General features: G+C 42.8%; 2 protein-coding genes across 2 annotated transcripts in view; one reads left to right on the plus strand and one right to left on the minus strand.

The window, feature by feature from the left end:
• Positions 1-5,533: 5,533 nt before the first annotated feature.
• lsm1 (LSM1, U6 small nuclear RNA associated) lies at positions 5,534-12,682 on the minus strand. The gene is made up of 4 exons (XM_031309669.2): positions 12,491-12,682; positions 10,316-10,384; positions 8,291-8,406; positions 5,534-6,089 (listed from the first exon to the last, which is right to left on the minus strand). The coding sequence occupies exons 1-4, from the start codon at positions 12,534-12,536 to the stop codon at positions 5,919-5,921; spliced, it is 402 nt and encodes a 133-aa protein (XP_031165529.1). The 5' UTR covers positions 12,537-12,682; the 3' UTR covers positions 5,534-5,918.
• Positions 12,683-14,027: 1,345 nt separating this feature from the next.
• The window catches only part of bag4 (BCL2 associated athanogene 4), a 7,490-nt gene continuing 4,017 nt past the window's right edge, over positions 14,028-17,500 (plus strand). Inside the window, exons 1-3 of the mRNA XM_031309664.2 lie at positions 14,028-14,317; positions 14,984-15,103; positions 17,182-17,412. Of these exons, the coding sequence (XP_031165524.1) occupies positions 14,243-14,317; positions 14,984-15,103; positions 17,182-17,412 (426 nt within the window). The 5' untranslated portion in view covers positions 14,028-14,242. The remainder of the gene's footprint in view (positions 14,318-14,983; positions 15,104-17,181; positions 17,413-17,500) is intronic.

A 17,500-nucleotide genomic window follows, 5' to 3' on the forward strand; every position in this document is an offset into this window, starting at 1 on the left:
TTAGGTGATGAGACCGTGGTGAAGGACAGTATTAATTAGGTGATGAGACCGTGGTGAAGGACAGTATTAATTAGGTGATGGAGACCGTGGTGAAGGACAGTATTAATTAGGTGATGGAGACCAGAAAGTCTCCTATATGGTTCCAGGGCTTTGATTATGTTGCTGCCTTGATCTGCTCCCCTCACTATTCAGCTGAGGGAGCTTATAGAGTCGAGTTTTTTTTACGTTTTTTCATCGGATCCATTTGCGATCCGTTCCAGTCTGAATAAACTAACAGCAGTTTACAGCTTCGTCCTTGTTGTATTATTCTAAACAGATTTCTGCAGTTCAAACAACTCTGAATTGTAGTTGAGAACGTCAGTTATAACAGCCCATGTATTAAAAAATTGTCTGGTTTAAATCGGGCTCGGGCTAATGTGTGGGGCCGGGCTCGGATGCAAAGTGCTCGGGTAGGTCGATCTTGATTTTTTGTGCCAGATCTAAGCTCTAGTGTTTATTCTCTGTCTCAAACTCTTATTTGCTCGGCCCCTGCATTCGTTCTGTGTAATCATGTTTAGCCGTAACTCACGTCCAACTGAGGCTGCAGCAGATAAACACACAAGCCATGAACCGTTTGACCAGTTTAAACCTACAGGACAAATGTTCAGCGTCAGCTTTCCTGTATTTGAAGGCTGACCGGATTTCAACCTTTTGTAACTGCACACAGCTTGACAACTTCCTGGAAAGCGGTTTTCTTAGTGAGGCTACGGTACAGTGTTCACAGTAAATAATAAGACTCAACATACATTTAATGTTACAAGTTCACAGCAGCAGCAGGACTGAATCCTGCAAAATGTGAGTGTCTGTGTGTGTGTCTGTATGTGTGTGTGTGTGTGTGTGTGTGTGTGTGTCTGTATGTGTGTCTGTATGTGTGTGTGTGTGTGTGTGTGTGTGTGTGTCTGTATGTGTGTGTGTGTGTGTGTGTGTGTGTGTGTGTGTGTGTGTATATGATTTGTGGGGGGGTGGAGTTAACGGCTTTTCACACAGGGAGCGCCACGTTATTATGGAACCTAGGCAACTTCTAAGAAAGGCCCGCCTTTCAATAGCATTCACACACAACTATTGGCCAGGCGTCCATGCTTACGCAAGGTAACTGCACCTGATTTGTTGATGTAGGTTCAGGTCCTATCCTCCTATTTTTTTTTTATGTTTTTGTGCTATTTTCAATCCATGCAGACATGTCCCGGGATCCCCCCCTTCCCAGATAAGGATCTCAACCCCCCCAATGTTGAACCCAAAGTTATGCCCTTGACTGACTCTATCTGTCCAAATGATTAACAGACTGATGAAGGCAGAAAGAATCGATCACTGGGACACACTCTTATCTTTAGAGACAGATTGTTATTGATTCCTCTCTAACTGGGACATTTTGGGACTGATTGGTGGGATTGCTGTTACATTACATTTAGCTGACGCTTTTATCCAAAGCGACTTAAGCGTGTTTTACACATAGACAGAATATATAGTGGACCACCAGGTCCCGTGTCTCTGGACGGAGACCAGTGAAGTCTCTTTCCCGGTGATGGCTGAGCGTTACTGAGCAGCCTCCAACTGAGCTTGAAGACGTAGATGTGCTGTGAGCAACCTGTCTGAAAGTTGGAAGTCTTCTGGTAGCTGTGCCAAGAGAAATCTCAATCATTCCCAATCTAGCAGAGACGGAGAGCGTAGGTATATGTAAGGAGATAACATAGACACAGGCTAATTATTGATCACTAAAATGATAGTTAACATTAGTAATTAAACTTAAACAGCTAATGGAAGTCCAAACTGCCTGAGAGCTTCTCCTGTACTATACGGTAATTCCTCTACTATGAGACAGTAAGTCTCGTGGTTATGACCCAATCGTTAGCCTATTTTTATAAAAACGTCTGCTACGGAGCCATAACGTGAGCTACAAGGTAATGGAGCCTTTTATACATTGTCGTGTTTCTTTAGAAATAAACAATGGACAAATAGAGTCTTTAAACGACTTTGCTCTTTCTACGGACTAGAAGAAGAAGAAAAAGATAAGGAAGGATAGATTAGGTCCAAAGAAGGAGACACAAATGTGACATTTTTGGCAGGAAAAAAAGTCTACATAAAGAGGAACAATGTTCTGGACAACAGCCTTGTTACTATTTTTTTTAAATATATTTAACATTTTGTTAAATATCTCACGTACCCCCTGCAGTCCTCCAGAGTACCCCTAGGGGGGACACGTACATCCTGCAGTCCTCCAGAGTACCCCTACGGGGACACGTACCCCCTGCAGTCCTCCAGAGTACCCCTAGGGGGACACGGACCCCCTGCAGTCCTCCAGAGTACCCCTACGGGGACACGGACCCCCATTTGAGAAACACTGGCCTAGAGCAGTGTTTCTGCTAACAACAGAGTGCTAATTTAAAAATATGTCATACATAATTCCTAAAATAATTATACTATAATAATGAATGAATTAAGTGATGGATTCTAAACATTTGAAATGTAGCATTCAAATGTTTTTGTTTAAAAAAGGCTGTTGTTTAATGAATCTATCACTGCTGGCGCTGTATTCTACCTCTTTATATAGCCTTTTTTTTCTACCAAAAATGTTTTGCGCTGGGCAGGGGGTACTTGGCTTAAAAAAAGCAATTCAAAGGGGATACATTGTTGAAAAAAGTTTGAGAAACACTGGCCTAGAGCATCAGGTGGTGAAAACATGGAGGCCACAATAATTTGCTGCTGTTTTCTTATGCGAGCATCCAAAAAGCACATGGTCAGGTGTTTGTGTTATCTGCAGGACAACGAACGGGAAAGATCACGGATAATGTGTTGTTTTTGTATACATAGGCCTATTTATGAATAATCTGAAACATGTTATGTCTGTGTATGTTTCTCAGCAGAGGCGTTTATCCACATTAAATAAGTTTATTGTCATTGAAATATGTTCAGTGAACCAAATTCGCCTCCATCAAACGTCAGTTGTTAACAACGGTCACCACCTGTTTACACCAGACTCTGTTAGCAAAATCTGGCAATGATGACGTTTTCACTCGGAAAAACGTTTTTCCGATGTCCGTGAATCCTGTACAAATGATGACGTCACGATGGCGCGCGCCAGGTTGGGAACGGCCAGTATAATTCACCGCTTATAATTGCTATATATGTCAGAGGTTGAACGCCTCTGGGGCAACAACGAAGTACACACGGAGATACTCTGGTAAGAGCCAATCAGGTGTAACCATGTATCAGCTCATTTAAATATCTCCCGTTACTGCATCGTGTCAACAGTTAACTTCATTTAATATTGGATGAGGAGTTTTCTTTAGCGAGGTGCAAATGTTCCACCAGAACAAATTCCTTCCTGATTTAGCAGAGACACCGTCACTGAGAGTGTGTGTGTGTGTGTGTGTGTGTGTGTGAGTGAGTGAGTGAGTGAGTGAGTGAGTGAGTGAGTGAGTGAGTGTATATATGTATGTATGTATGTGAGAGAGAGAGTGAGAGTGTGTGTGTGTGTGTCTATGTGAGAGAGTGTATATATGTATGTATGTGTGTGAGAGAGAGAGAGAGTGAGAGTGTGTGTGTGTGTGTGTGTGTGTGTGTGTGAGAGAGTGAGTGAGTGTCTATAGGTGTGTGTGTGTGAGAGTGTCTATATGTATGTATGTATGTGTGTGAGAGTGAGTGAGTGAGTGAGTGAGTGAGTGAGTGAGTGAGTGAGTGAGTGAGTGAGTGAGTGAGTGTGTGTGTGTGTGTGTGTGTGTGTGTGTGTCTGTGTCTGAGAGCCTCCGTCGCTGCGTCCGGAGCTTAGTGCCGCCCAAGACCGTTGTGATTGGTTTAAAGAAATGTAAACAACCCAGAGAGGTTGTTTCTCCTATCCCAGTCCCAGAATGCATCTGTGGTGTAGCCAGACCTTCCTCCACAGCGCTGTGGAGATACAGCTGGCTATATGAGACTAAAGGCGCGTCAACACCAAGGCGAAATAAAATATTTGCGTCGCGCCATTCGCGTGAGTTTGATTGCAGGATCACGTTTGGATCAATTTGCGTTTAATCTCGTACCTTGTAGAGCTGTAGGCTCCAACAACGTTTCCTTCTGTCATCATAAAGCCAAAATAACCTCTGTTGCTGCTCTATACCTGGTGTGGAAGTCACAGATACATCAGGAAATCAAACGGCATCATGTCTGGATTACTAGGCTCGTTGGAGATGAGCCAGCTCTGTGCAGAATCGATGACCGGCGATCGCCGCCCAATGCATGCCGGTTAGATTTGTGTCCGACTTGATCCCGACTCGCTCTGACGTCATGCACACATGGGCAACGATAATCTCACCAGATCAAGGCGGCCGCAGTTTTTAGAGCCAGACGCCGCAGTTGCTCTCCACCGACTGCAAGAGCCAGGTGGACCCAGGGGCATGCTGGGAAACGCCGGCCTCTCAGCTGATCTGACAGCTGATTGGTTCAGAATCAACTCAACATGATGACGTTTTATATAAACTTTTTATTTATTTTGAATTGGAGGAATTTTAACTGCTATTTGTCTGATGTACAGCTCACGTGTGGCTGATAGTTACATTTAGAAGTCAGAGAGACTAAATCTGTTCAGATTACAGATCATCTACAGTCTGTTGTTAATTAAAATCAGCAACAGATCACATGTAGAGCATTTTAACAGCTACTCTGTCATAATTAAAACAACTGCAGACTGTGTAGGAGCTGATATATGGGTCTGATAACATTTTATTAAATCGGAATAGGACCAGTGTTTCTGTGACTTCCTGTTCAGCCTGAATGCTGCTGGAATCGGCAGCAAACTGTCCGACTTGACAGCGGAGTTTTGTCCCCGCCCCCGGCTGCTGCCGCCTGCTCTCGTCCACTTTACAGGCGAGGCGCAGTTCATCTCCAACGAGCCTGCTAATATCACCTGGCGGAGCAAACAGCTCAGTGATGTTTTACTGCCTTCTTCAGGAAGGAAACGTTACGTCTGATGTCTGCCACTTCCAGCGGGACTTAAAGTCGTTTTTTTAACTTGCAATAAACAGAAAGAGTGCCGAAATAACATCAGGATGCCGATTAGTTAAAAGTCTGAATTGATACTATATCAGGTCTGTCCGCAAGACGACAAGCAAACAACTTTTAAAATGCTGGTTTTCTGGATGGAGTTTGGTTCTATCAGGGCTCTGCTAACATTGGAGCTGCTCCATAAACAACAACAGAGATATCATTTCACAACTTACCAGGTACTCAAACGAAAACTCCTCCTCCTCTAAACACTGATTGGCTTTTGCGTCACATTTACACGCAACTTTCTCACTTCAAATATTTCAACTCACGTGAATCCAGTGCGGCACGAATGAGGCCAATTTCGCGTCCTCACCTCATTCGTGATGCGACTTTGCATCTATATGCGTCTTTGCATTGACTTTGTATGGAATCGTGCCGCCGAATTTGCGCCATAATGCTTCAATAATGACAACAGAGTAAGTAAAACACAGTTAAAAAGGTGTGACGACACAAATGAGTGCAAGCACGCCTTCCATAATGAAAAACTAAACTCTTTAATGGAGCATAGCATGTAGTTTTTGTCATTAGCAGGCCCACACATCTCTCCAAATAAAAAGGCTCAACATATCACCGACAAAATAGAAAGTGCTGCTGTAAAATAAATGCTAAGTTACGTTGACAACAGAGTGATCTTACGTCGACACATGATTCTTTCTGCAGAACTGAGAGCAGCAGTCACACCTTCTTTTCTCTCTCTCCACATATTATTCAAATGAGATTCACACAGTACATTACGGCGAACAGGCCCGGCATGATGCAGCCTCGCACCCACAAAAACAAAAACACTCATGCTCTCATAAACCCAAATCCAACGTAAAACAGTCCGAGACAAAGTGAGAAAGAGGCTGGTGGAGTCGGGGTCAGTATTCGTCCAAGTTGTCGGCTTTGGGGATGGAAAGGCCTCGGTCCTTCAGGGCGGCTATTTTGACTTTCTCCGTCTCCTGTTTGGCTTGCTGCTGCAACCGCTGCTCCTCCAGGATCTCCTCGATGGAGACCTGCTGCAGGACGGCGTCGCAGGGCTTCTCCACATCCTGCACAGACAGAGACAACAGTTAATAAGGTTTATTAAGGGTTTGCATCTCTCGTAGGGCTGTGCAATTAATCTAAATTTAAAAAAAAGTGCTCTAAGCGATGTCACGCGTTTTTTAGGCTACAACATTTTTTGTCACATACAGCAAACATCTCCTCACTATCTGCTAGCTGCCTGTCCCCTGAACACACTGTAAAAAAAACATCTCCTAACTGTCCGTCCACACCGCCGCCGACTTGATCTTCTAAAGATACAGGAAGTCATTCATTTTCAATGGAAGCTGCTTCTCTCAGCTGCAAGGAGCGGAAAATCTGTCGGCGTCACGTTTTGGGCGTTTTGAGCGACCAGAGCGTCAATCAGAAAGTTGAAAGTAGGTCAACTTTATGGTAATGAGCTATGACGCGGTTCAGCGGCAACCAATCAGAATATAGACGTCCTTCACGCTGGCTGATTCCAGAGAAACATACGATGTAAACTTTGGTTCCTACCAAAACATTAGTTCAGAGAAAAAGGAGGAGAAGCTCATCATGGCCGTTGCTGGGTTCCCTATCATTTATGATATTTGCGTATAGGGACCAGTTAACGTTACCTGCCGGTCACATGGTCTCTAAACAGTCCGCTCACGGTGAAGTCCTGCACGGATCAACAGCTGGCGGCTGCTCGCTCTGCCTGCACGCTGCTGCGGTTCAGCGGCTAACGAGCGAGCTAACTGCTAACAGACACCGCTGCGACCAACAACCAATACACATTCTGTCATTATATATGTCATTTATAAAAGGTTTCTAGTGTCAGTGTATTGGCCGTGCAGTGGCTGCTTGATCTTTTTCCATGATGAACATAGAATGCTGCTACGTCAGAGCGGCCAAAGCCTCAAACAGCTTCCCCGGACTTTCTGACCAGCGTCCTTGACCGGGCGGCCAGAGCTTCTTTGCAGCTCAAGTCGGCGGCCGTGTGGACGTACAGTTACTATCTGCTAGCTGCCTGTCCCCTGAACACACTGTAAAAAACACGGTCTCTGTAGACAGCCCAGGCTCCACAAACGCCAACAAAAACAAACTGCACCAACCTGCACCACCAAACATAAGTCTCCCAATGATCACAAAAACAGAATAATCGAGAAAAACAATTATTTAGCTCATTACGTTTTGCAAGTAAACTCTTATTTTCTCTTGTGTTCTGAAAAAAAAAAAAATAAAGTTTAAATAGGAAAAGTATTTAGGCAAAGTTCACAGTTGTATGTTTACTGTTGATTTATTCACGCATGGTTCTAAAGGGTTGGACTTAGTGTCTTCATTAATCAGAGGGGTGTTTTGGGCGTAACATGCAATCAACCAATCAGAGATCATCTCCCATTCCCTTTAAAAGCCAGGTGTGTTTGGACCTTGGAGCATTGCTGTTATGATTATTATGATGACGTAGCAGCATAGTGTGCGTACTGTGTACGAGCCTAGGAGCATTTTACTAATGCTCTGTTAAAATAACAATGAAATGCTGCGTTATTGACTTTAGACCAGGTTTTTGTTGGTCAATGGTGCCATCACTTCCTGCTGCCTCAAGATAGCAATACTCCCAGAATGCACCTGAACACACCTCCCTGTAAGACCAGAACGCCCAGAATGCACCTGAACACACCTCCCTGTAAGACCAGCACGCCCAGAATGCACCTGAACACACCTCCCTGTAAGACCAGCAAGCCCAGAATGCACCTGAACACACCTCCCTGTAAGACCAGCACGCCCAGAATGCACCTGAACACACCTCCCTGTAAGACCAGCAGCCCATGGGCCACAGATGGGGTCAGGTGCATTTCCTATTTAAACGACGTGGGCGCTGGACCCTTTATCTTAGTGTCTCTCCATTCTCTCTGCTGATTCCTCAACGTCTGTTTCCACTTCTGTCTTCCTAAAAGCTCAGTTAAAAGCAGCTTATAAAAACTTAAGTTCTGGGTTCTTTACATTGCTGGTAGTGAATATCACCAGACAGCAGCTTTTAGACGCGTTTCGGTTGTTCGCTAGCAGACGGAATAAAGAGGAGAAACCTTCAGGCAATACAAGTCAACGAGAGAGAGGAGAGACGTCCGTCCCTCCCATGGTGGGGGCGGGACTTAAATGCGCTCTATGTCTATACAGAACAGGGTTGACAGGATTAAAATCACAGCAGCAGATAGACAAATAAAGTTATTAACTATTCAGATACACTCACTATCTCTCCGAGCAGCACCACATTCTCTCCTCTCACGATGAAGATTCCTCGGGGGATGTCTCCAAACTTCTTCCCCACGTGGATGCGCTCGACTGTCTGGTGAAAAACTAAATTAGCTGGAAGAGAACAACGAGAGGGAAGGGGTTAGAGACATTAAGGGCAGTGTTTTATAGAGAACACTACTGGCAAAAACATTACATAAAAGACTGAGGAGAAGAGATCTGAGGAGCAGTTAACCATAGTCCTCACAAATCCACCGGGGGTTAGAACGCCAACACAGAGACAGAGGAAGGGGACGGATTTTGCAGAGGCACCGTTGCTCCCAACGGAGATCTCTGCAGGGTAAATCCAGACAGCTAGCTAGACTATCTGTCCAATCTGAGTTTTCTGTTGCACGACTAAAACTACTTTTGAACGTCCACGTTCCACCAAAACAAGTTCCTTCCTGAGACTATTTAGCAGAGGCACCATGGCTCCGTGCGGAGCTTAGCCCCGCCCGCGATGATTGTGATTGGTTAAAAGAAATGCCAATAAACCAGAGCAGGTTTTCCTCCCATCCAGGAATGCTGTGTGGACTAGACAGACCTTCCGTTGCAGAGCTGTGGAGGAAGGTCTGGCAATGCGAGACTAGTCAACTGATGACTACAAGCGACTTCATGCCTCGCTTTCCAATTCTCTTTATGAAATTCTTCATCTGGGTGATGGTCCGTGTTGATCGTGTGATCCTCCTGGCGCACCAAAATCTTGCTGCTTCCTGCTGCTCTGGTCTAAAATCATCTGGCCAAAGGACTATAGTTGCAAATTAGCCGGCTGGCTAACACTGGCACATTTACAGAAATGTTGATTAATGTGTGTCGTCCTTTATAAATAAATAAATAAATAAATACAAAATACAAACGTATGTTTGAGTTTTGTAACTTTTTGTTCTGACTGCCGGTCTTTGAACGTTGATTTAACCCTTGTGTTGTCCTCCCGGTTTTTCCCCCTAGGCTTCCGGCACTTTTTGTTGAAGTTTTTTTTCTGCTTATTGTCGCATTTTGTATTTTGAAGTTGTTGTGTTTTTGACTTTTGTCACTTTTACGTTTGACACTTTATCTGAAGTCAACGATCTGAATACTTCTTCCAGCGCTGTGTGAGTAAACACACGTTTCTGAAATGATTACACACACACACGCAGAGACACTCACACGCAGAGACACTCACACGCAGAGACAAACACACATGCAGAGAGAGAGAGAGAGAGAGAGAGACACACACACACACACACACACACAGAGAGAGAGAGACACACACACACACACACACACACACACACACACACACACACACACACACAGAGAGAGAGACACACACACACACACAGAGAGAGAGACACACACACACACACACACACACACACACACACACACACACACACACACACACACACACACAGAGAGAGAGAGACACACACACACACACACAGAGAGAGAGACACACACACACACAGAGAGAGACACACACACACACAGAGAGAGAGACACACACACACACACACAGAGACACACACACACACACACAGAGACACACACACACACACAGAGAGAGAGAGAGACACACACACACACACACACACACACACACACACACAGAGAGAGAGAGAGACACACACACACAGACACACACACTTTTTCTAAGTTTTTGACATTTGTCACTTTTACGTTTGACGCCCCCCCCCCACTAGGCCTACCACCAACTCATACCAGTTTTACTCATTCTTGGAATTCATGGACACTAAACCTAACGTTTGAGTTTAACAAGCAGAAATATGCTATAAAATTGAATAAAAACACCCAAAACTCAATGAAAGTAGTGAACTGATCCTTCATTTAACTTGAGGAGAGCGTTAAATGGAACCATCCATGTTCATTTTTGCTAATTTGGTTGAAAGAAACCCAAATTTGTTATATAGACATTTTTTGAAAATGGATCAAATTTGACCCGAAGACACCAGGAGGGTTAAATAAAGACATTTAGGAGATTTACCGAACTGGTCGATGCTCCTGAGGTAGCCAATCAGAGTCCTTCCATCCCGGAGCAGCACCAGGTGCTTCTCTGCAGGAGACAACACAGGCAGCGTTCATTACATCATCACAGGGCTACGAGCCAATCAGAATGCACCTTTCATCCAGATATACAACATCACAGGGCTACGAGGCAATCAAAATGCACCTTTCATCCAGATATACATCCTCACACGGCTACGGACCAATCAGAATGCACCTTTCATCCAGATATACAACATCACATGAACTAAACTTACTGATCAGAGGCCTGTACTACGAATCAAGATCAACATGTCCTGGATTTCTTTCAGTGATCCGTCTTCACCTAACCTAACAACCGCGGTCCTCCATAAGCTGTATCACGACGCTGGTTATCAACTAGTTCAGTCAACTCAGGGTTTCCCAATCCAGCGGCGCGCGCGTTCTCATAAAAGAGGCGGTGTTTGCGCACCACGACCAATCGCAAACATCTACCAGAGCTGCATATTTTAAACAAGAAGAACAAACTATAATTCTACATAAATATGAAGAACACAGACACGGTTTAACAGGCAAAACGCAGGAAGGAAAGCTGGCAAAAAAGCCGACGCTGTTATGCGTAAATCACAACGTTTAGCTTATCAATATCCAGTGGTGTAGTCTACGTGATAGTAAGCTCCAGGATTTCCATATACTCACTTAAAAATGCCCAATGACAAGTAACAACATACTTTCCATTATATGTTTGATATATTTTGAATTCTCATCTGTGCTTTTTTCTTCACATAGGCTCAATGGAGGTATTTCACCATAAATTGGTGCATAAAAGTGTATCGGAATGCAGGAAATGAAGTCGTTGATGCTTAAAACTTCCCTGGGGGAGGACACCCAGACCCCCCACTATGATATGCCCCCCTCCTCCCCCAAAGGCAGATTCTGGCCAATATACAGTACAGTACGCCACTACAATACATTAGAAACTGGTCACTTCCCCATCAGTCAGGACCAAGATCTGACCATAATTACACTTTTGCTTTCCATAAACTGTCGTTGCTTTAGGCTTTTATTTCAGTTGCAACCCCAGCAGTGGTACGCGATCGTGAGAGAAAATAAAAAATAAAAACATAAAAACATAATTTAAACCGATGTGCGCATTGGCAACACACGGCTAAAGAAGGCAACAAATAGCCTATAAGTAATTCCCGCCGCTGAAAATCTATCTTTCATAAAGATACCCATCAGGGAATGTTAACGGGGTTGTCGGTCTCTAAATGTTTTAACTTTTATGAGCGCACATCTCTCTCTCTCTCTCTCTCTCTCTCTCTCTCTCTCTCTCTCTCTCTCTCTCTCTATCCCCTAATCTCCAACTTAACCTGCTCCCGACCAGGTTAGGCGTTCAGCATAAGTTACCACGGCGACTGAACCCGATCACAAGTGATCCACCTTCGTAGTACAGAAAACCCTGGGTTGAGCCTGAAGTTAGCTCGTTAACGCCAACTCTCGCTTCCTAGTCCAGGCCTCAGGTCTCATTGGTCGCTTTTAAGAGGATGCTGACTGACTTGGAGGCAGCCTCATCTGGCTGCAGATCTTTTGACTGATGTGTTTAGGATTCTGGTTGACTTTGAGGGATTTGCTATTTCAGTTGTTTTATGTTTTTAGTGTTTCTGTGTATTTTGTGTTTGTATGTACTGTATGTGTGGTTATACTGCTGCCTGTCTTGGCCAGGACACTCTTGAAAAAGAGATTTTTAATCTCAATGAGTCTCTTCCTGGTTAAATAAAGGTAAAATAAAAAATAAAATCACATGGCTACGAGCCAATCAGAATGCACCTTTCATCCACATATACAACATCACGCAGAGTAACTAAGTACATGTACTCCAGTACCAAATGTTGAGGTACTTGTACTTTACTTGTAGTCTTTTCTTTTCATTCCACTTTCTACTTCTACTCCGCAGAAATATTGGACTTTTTACTCCACTACATTTCAAAGTATGTGTGTCTCTCTGTGTGTGTCTCTGCATGTGTGTGTGTGTGTGTGTGTGTGTGTGTGTGTGTGTGTGTGTGTCTGTGTGTGTGCTGGTCTGTAGTAATGATGCAGTGTGTGTCAGACACGATGCTCCACATCTTAAGACGTAAACCGTGTCTATGTGCACGAGAAGCCGCTCGAGACTTACTGTCGATGTCGTCGATGAGGCTGGCCGTCCCCGGTACGTAGTTCATCTTGTGCTGCTGGTTTTAGCTTCGTGTATCTGGAGTTTATGTAACGTCAAGCCATTAATGTTTCAATGTATGTTGCTTTCAAGAGGAGCACAGGAAGTGTCTTTATACAGGCCCGGGATAAACTTCCGGTTCACGTTTTTAACCCTTTAGGCGCCGCGAGGCTGGCTGCTGCAACACGGGGCCTTTATTACCAACAAAATATTATTACAATATACGAAATAGCAAAATGAAATAGATAAAAAAAAAAAAAATGAAAACATCTATTTTAAATAATTTAAATAGAAATATATATATATATATATATATATATATATATAGAAAAAAAAGAAAAAAAAAAATATATATATAGAAAAAAATTAAATTTCAATTTAAAAATAGAAAAAAGTAAGGTAAAAAAATATTTTTCATTACCAACAAATTGTTATTATTTTCATTATTATTAATATTATTATTATTATTATTATTATTATTATTATTATTATTATTATTATTATTATATACAAAATAGCAAAATTAAATAGAATTAAAAAATACAAAAATTAAAAATAGAAAAAAATTAAAACACATATTTTAAAAAAAATTTAATACAAAAATATTTTTTGTTAATTTAAATTTAAAAATAGAAAAATAAATAAAAAAATAAAAAAACATATTTTTTATTACCAACACATTATAATTACAATAAACAGTTACAGTACAGAGAGTATTTAATGTACACAGAAATGTACAGCTCACAGTTACAGCTTAAAACAATAAATAATCAACCTAAATATCATCTGGCAATGTTGTCCATGATGTGAGAAACTTCCTCTTAACATGAAACAGCCCCGAAATCACCATCACCAACCCCACCAGACTCCATGTAAATAATTAGGACTTTTAGCGTGTATAGAGCCAGCATATCTCCACCAGACTCCATGTAAATAATCAGTACTTTTAGCGTGTATAGAGCCAGCATATTTCCACCAGACTCCATGTAAATAATCATGACTTTTAGCGTGTATAGAGCCAGCATATTTCCACCAGACTCCATGTAAATAATCAGGACTTTTAGCGTGTATAGAGCCAGCATATTTCCACCAGACTCCATGTAAATAATCAGGACTTTTAGCGTGTATAGAGCCAGCATATTTCCACCAGACTCCATGTAAATAATCAGGACTTTTAGCGTGTATAGAGCCAGCATATTTCCACCAGACTCCATGTAAATAATCAGGACTTTTAGCGTGTATAGAGCCAGCATATCTCCACATGTAAATGGGTGAATTAAGGGTTTATTTCAACCAAACCAGAGTGATTGTTGGAACAGTGGAAAGATGAACCAAGACGGCTTTTGGTAGTTTTCTTTTAGTTTCTGTCCACTTTGAATGAAGTGTGTTTAACGATGATTAAAGTACTGATTATTTATATGGAGTCTGGTGTGTGACTAATAATCTGAGCCTGTATAGTGATTCACACTCCCGTCCACTAGGGGGCGATACTGCATCCAAATATCTGGCTGCCAAGAAGAAGCCCGAGCTCGAGCCATTCAATCATTTCCTGATTCCAGTCAGTCGATCTCTACTTCTGTCTCTACTTCTGTAGGAAAACGGCCACGTAGTTGTCACGAATTTGGGCCGACTGGCGGCTCCGTTAGTCCCGTTAACGGTTTGTGTTTAACGATGGCAGCTAACAGGACAACCGCCGGAGCGCGCGCTTAACGTTAGATGCATCATCATCAAATGCAGTCAAATCCTAAACCCGACTCTGAAAACACTAACGGGACCTGGACTAACAGCATGGTGAGTGGCTGGATACGGCTCAGAACCGGGCTCAGAACCGGGCTGACGGTGTTAAATGTTTAAACAAAAAACGTCCTGAGTTTGTAAACATAGCTAACCAGCTAGCTTTCGTAACGGTAGGCTAGTATTTTCTTCGCCTAAGCATAGCAAAGGCATGTCCCGCCCTCCTCTGCCGTTCTATGCCTCTGATTGGCTTACCCTGACATTCTTACTCGAACCCCCAACAAATCACACTGCTGTAGCCTCAAGCCAACCAATCCCAACCAGAGCAGGCAATGAGTACTAGCCAATCAGAGGAAAGAGGAAGGCGGGTCATGCCTTCGCCATCCTAGGTCAAAACAAATGGACTATCTAGCTGACATTATGTAATATTTAACGCTACACACGCGACTTTATCACGTTTATCTTGACGTGACACTGCTAATAGTACTTCAGTTGAGTTACATTTTTGAGGAATATCATCTGTACTTAAATTTCAAGCGATATACAGTGTTTATATATATATAATTATGCAGAGTTCAGTGCTGCTGCAGTTCTTGTTTCTGATGTTGGGAAGCATAACGTTTACAGTTTCTTGCCCAGAATTTAAACAGTAGGGATATGTTCCTTCTTTAAAGTAACTCTCCTATAATAATGTATGTAATGTGATATTTTGTGTGTTTGCAGGACGCTTCTCAGTACCCAGGTTACCCGTCACATTACTGGTATCCTCAGTCTCATTCCTCAGGACACTATGCAAACGGCTATCCCTCAGGATCAGAGGTCCAGCCACAGTACAACCCACAGGTAGCGTAACCGTCCCCTCTAAATCCCACAGCGGAAATCTACTCTTTATCCTTAAGTCTTTTAAGTGCTCTGACCTTTTACCAGCCACTATGTCGGTTACAGTTACATCACCACGATGCATTTACACACAGACAAAAGCCTGCTCAGATTATCATTCTTAGTGTCTGTCAACATTATGGGAAGGATCCCTACAGAGATAGAGCTTTAAAACCTCTTTAAGACCTTTCTGTTTTACCAGAAACAGCTCTGAGGTCCAGGGTGGGAAATTAACTTGTTTGCAGCCACAGTGGCTGATGGATGCCTAATTTCACCAGCCACTTACATTTTTTACCAGCCACTTTTTCCAGAATTCAAATTTATAAAAAAAAGTGCACAAGCATATTTTGAATTGCTTCAATACATTATTTTTTATTATTAATACATATTTTATTAATATAGGCAAATAAAAAGTGAAAAAAAGCCTACGAGACCATGGTTAAACTGTGTTTGACTCATCTCTCAGTAACATAGCATTAATCCGTCCCTCCAGGATTTCGTGGCCTTTTTTTGCGATTGTTGTTGCCCAAAATGCCTGATTTTGCAGGAGCTTTTGTAAAAAAACATTTCGATAAAAGTTGCGATGTCTTGCTGGCTCAGGATGCTGCAAATGTTGGTGTAATATGAAAATGGCTGATGGATTTAAGCGTTGTTTTTTAGCAACAGCTTTCTTTGACAAAAGCTGTCCAGTCCGTTACAAGGAATGTTTTACAATCTACCCGCCACTGTGGCTGGTATACAAGGCAAAGTCACCCGCCACTTTGGAAAAGTACCCGCCATTGGCTGGTGGCGGGTACTAATTTCCCACCCTGGTGAGGTCGCTAGCCCCAAACCCACCAGAGTCCATTGAAAAAATCTGTACTTTAAAGTGCCCATCTGTTTGTTTTTATGTTTCAAAAGTATTGACTTAACTTAGATTTGAGCGTGTTTCGCCGCTGCTGACTGCAGCAATCTCGCTTAATACTGGACCAATGTCAAAGGTTGTTGTTCCCATCAGTCACTGAGACACAGAAACATAGGAAAATAGGGTCCAGGTTGAAAAAAAAAAACTGTAGTTACCCTTTAAAGAGTAAGATCCTTTTTAGTTTAACATGAAACAGCCCCAAAATCACCTTCACCAAACCCACCAGACTCCATGTAAATAATCAGGACTTTTATCATCGTAAAACACACTTCATTCAAAGTGGACAGAAACTAAATAAAACTACCAAAAGCCGTCTTGGTTCATCTTTCCACTGTTCTAACAATCACCACTCTGGGTTGGTTGAAATAAACCCTTAAGTCACCCATTTACATGTGGAGATATGCTGGCTCTATACACGCTAAAAGTCCTGATTATTTACATGGAGTCTGGTGGAAATATGCTGGCTCTATACACGCTAAAAGTCCTGATTATTTACATGGAGTCTGGTGGAGATATGCTGGCTCTATACACGCTAAAAGTCCTGATTATTTACATGGAGTCTGGTGGAAATATGCTGGCTCTATACACGCTAAAAGTCCTGATTATTTACATGGAGTCTGGTGGAAATATGCTGGCTCTATACACGCTAAAGGTCCTGATTATTTACATGGAGTCTGGTGGAAATATGCTGGCTCTATACACGCTAAAAGTCCTGATTATTTACATGGAGTCTGGTGGAAATATGCTGGCTCTATACACGCTAAAAGTCCTGATTATTTACATGGAGTCTGGTGGAAATATGCTGGCTCTATACACGCTAAAAGTCCTGATTATTTACATGGAGTCTGGTGGAAATATGCTGGCTCTATACACGCTAAAAGTCCTGATTATTTACATGGAGTCTGGTGTAGTTTGGTGATGGTGATTTCAGGGCTGTTTCATGTTAAACTAAAAGGATCTTACTCTTTAACTAAAAGGTCTATCTCTGTAGGGATCCATCCCATAATGTTGTCAGACACTTAGAATAATAATCTGAGCCTGTCAGCAGCAACAACAGAACTTTTAGTGGACGCTAACTGACAGTTGAAAAAAACCCAAATGCCCCTTTTAATTCCCCTCTTTTGTGCTTTCCATGTAGGTAATGCCTGCAGGTTATCCAAATGGCCACGGTGTCTACAGCCCAGCGCAGACTCAATATCCGGCGAGTGGTTTCCACCCGTCCAACCCTTTCTACTGTGCGGACGCTCAGAGGCCGGCTCCAGGTCCGTATCCGAGCCAGGGCGGTCCAGCGGAGCAGAGCAGCGGGCCGTCCGGGCAGCCACACTCTCAACACCAACACCATCACTATCCTGGTCCACACTGCCAAGGGGTGAGCTCATTTCAACTAGAGTTGTTCCCATACCAGCGTCAGAAAAGCCTCTTATTCTGTCAATCTCTTTTAAACAGTCCTTCCAGAA

The sequence above is a fragment of the Sander lucioperca genome, chromosome 2 (genome assembly GCF_008315115.2).
Source record: "Sander lucioperca isolate FBNREF2018 chromosome 2, SLUC_FBN_1.2, whole genome shotgun sequence".
NCBI lineage: Eukaryota > Metazoa > Chordata > Actinopteri > Perciformes > Percidae > Sander > Sander lucioperca.

What these genes read in the sequence shown, in the direction of transcription:
- lsm1 (XM_031309669.2), bottom strand. Translation starts at nt 12,536, where the DNA reads ATGAACTACGTACCGGGGACGGCCAGCCTCATCGACGACATCGACA. An exon ending in CCTCATCGACGACATCGACA is followed by an intron (nt 10,385 to 12,490) that starts GTAAGTCTCGAG and finishes TGTCTCCTGCAG; the next exon opens with AGAAGCACCTGGTGCTGCTC. An exon ending in CAGGAGCATCGACCAGTTCG is followed by an intron (nt 8,407 to 10,315) that starts GTAAATCTCCTA and finishes GTTCTCTTCCAG; the next exon opens with CTAATTTAGTTTTTCACCAG.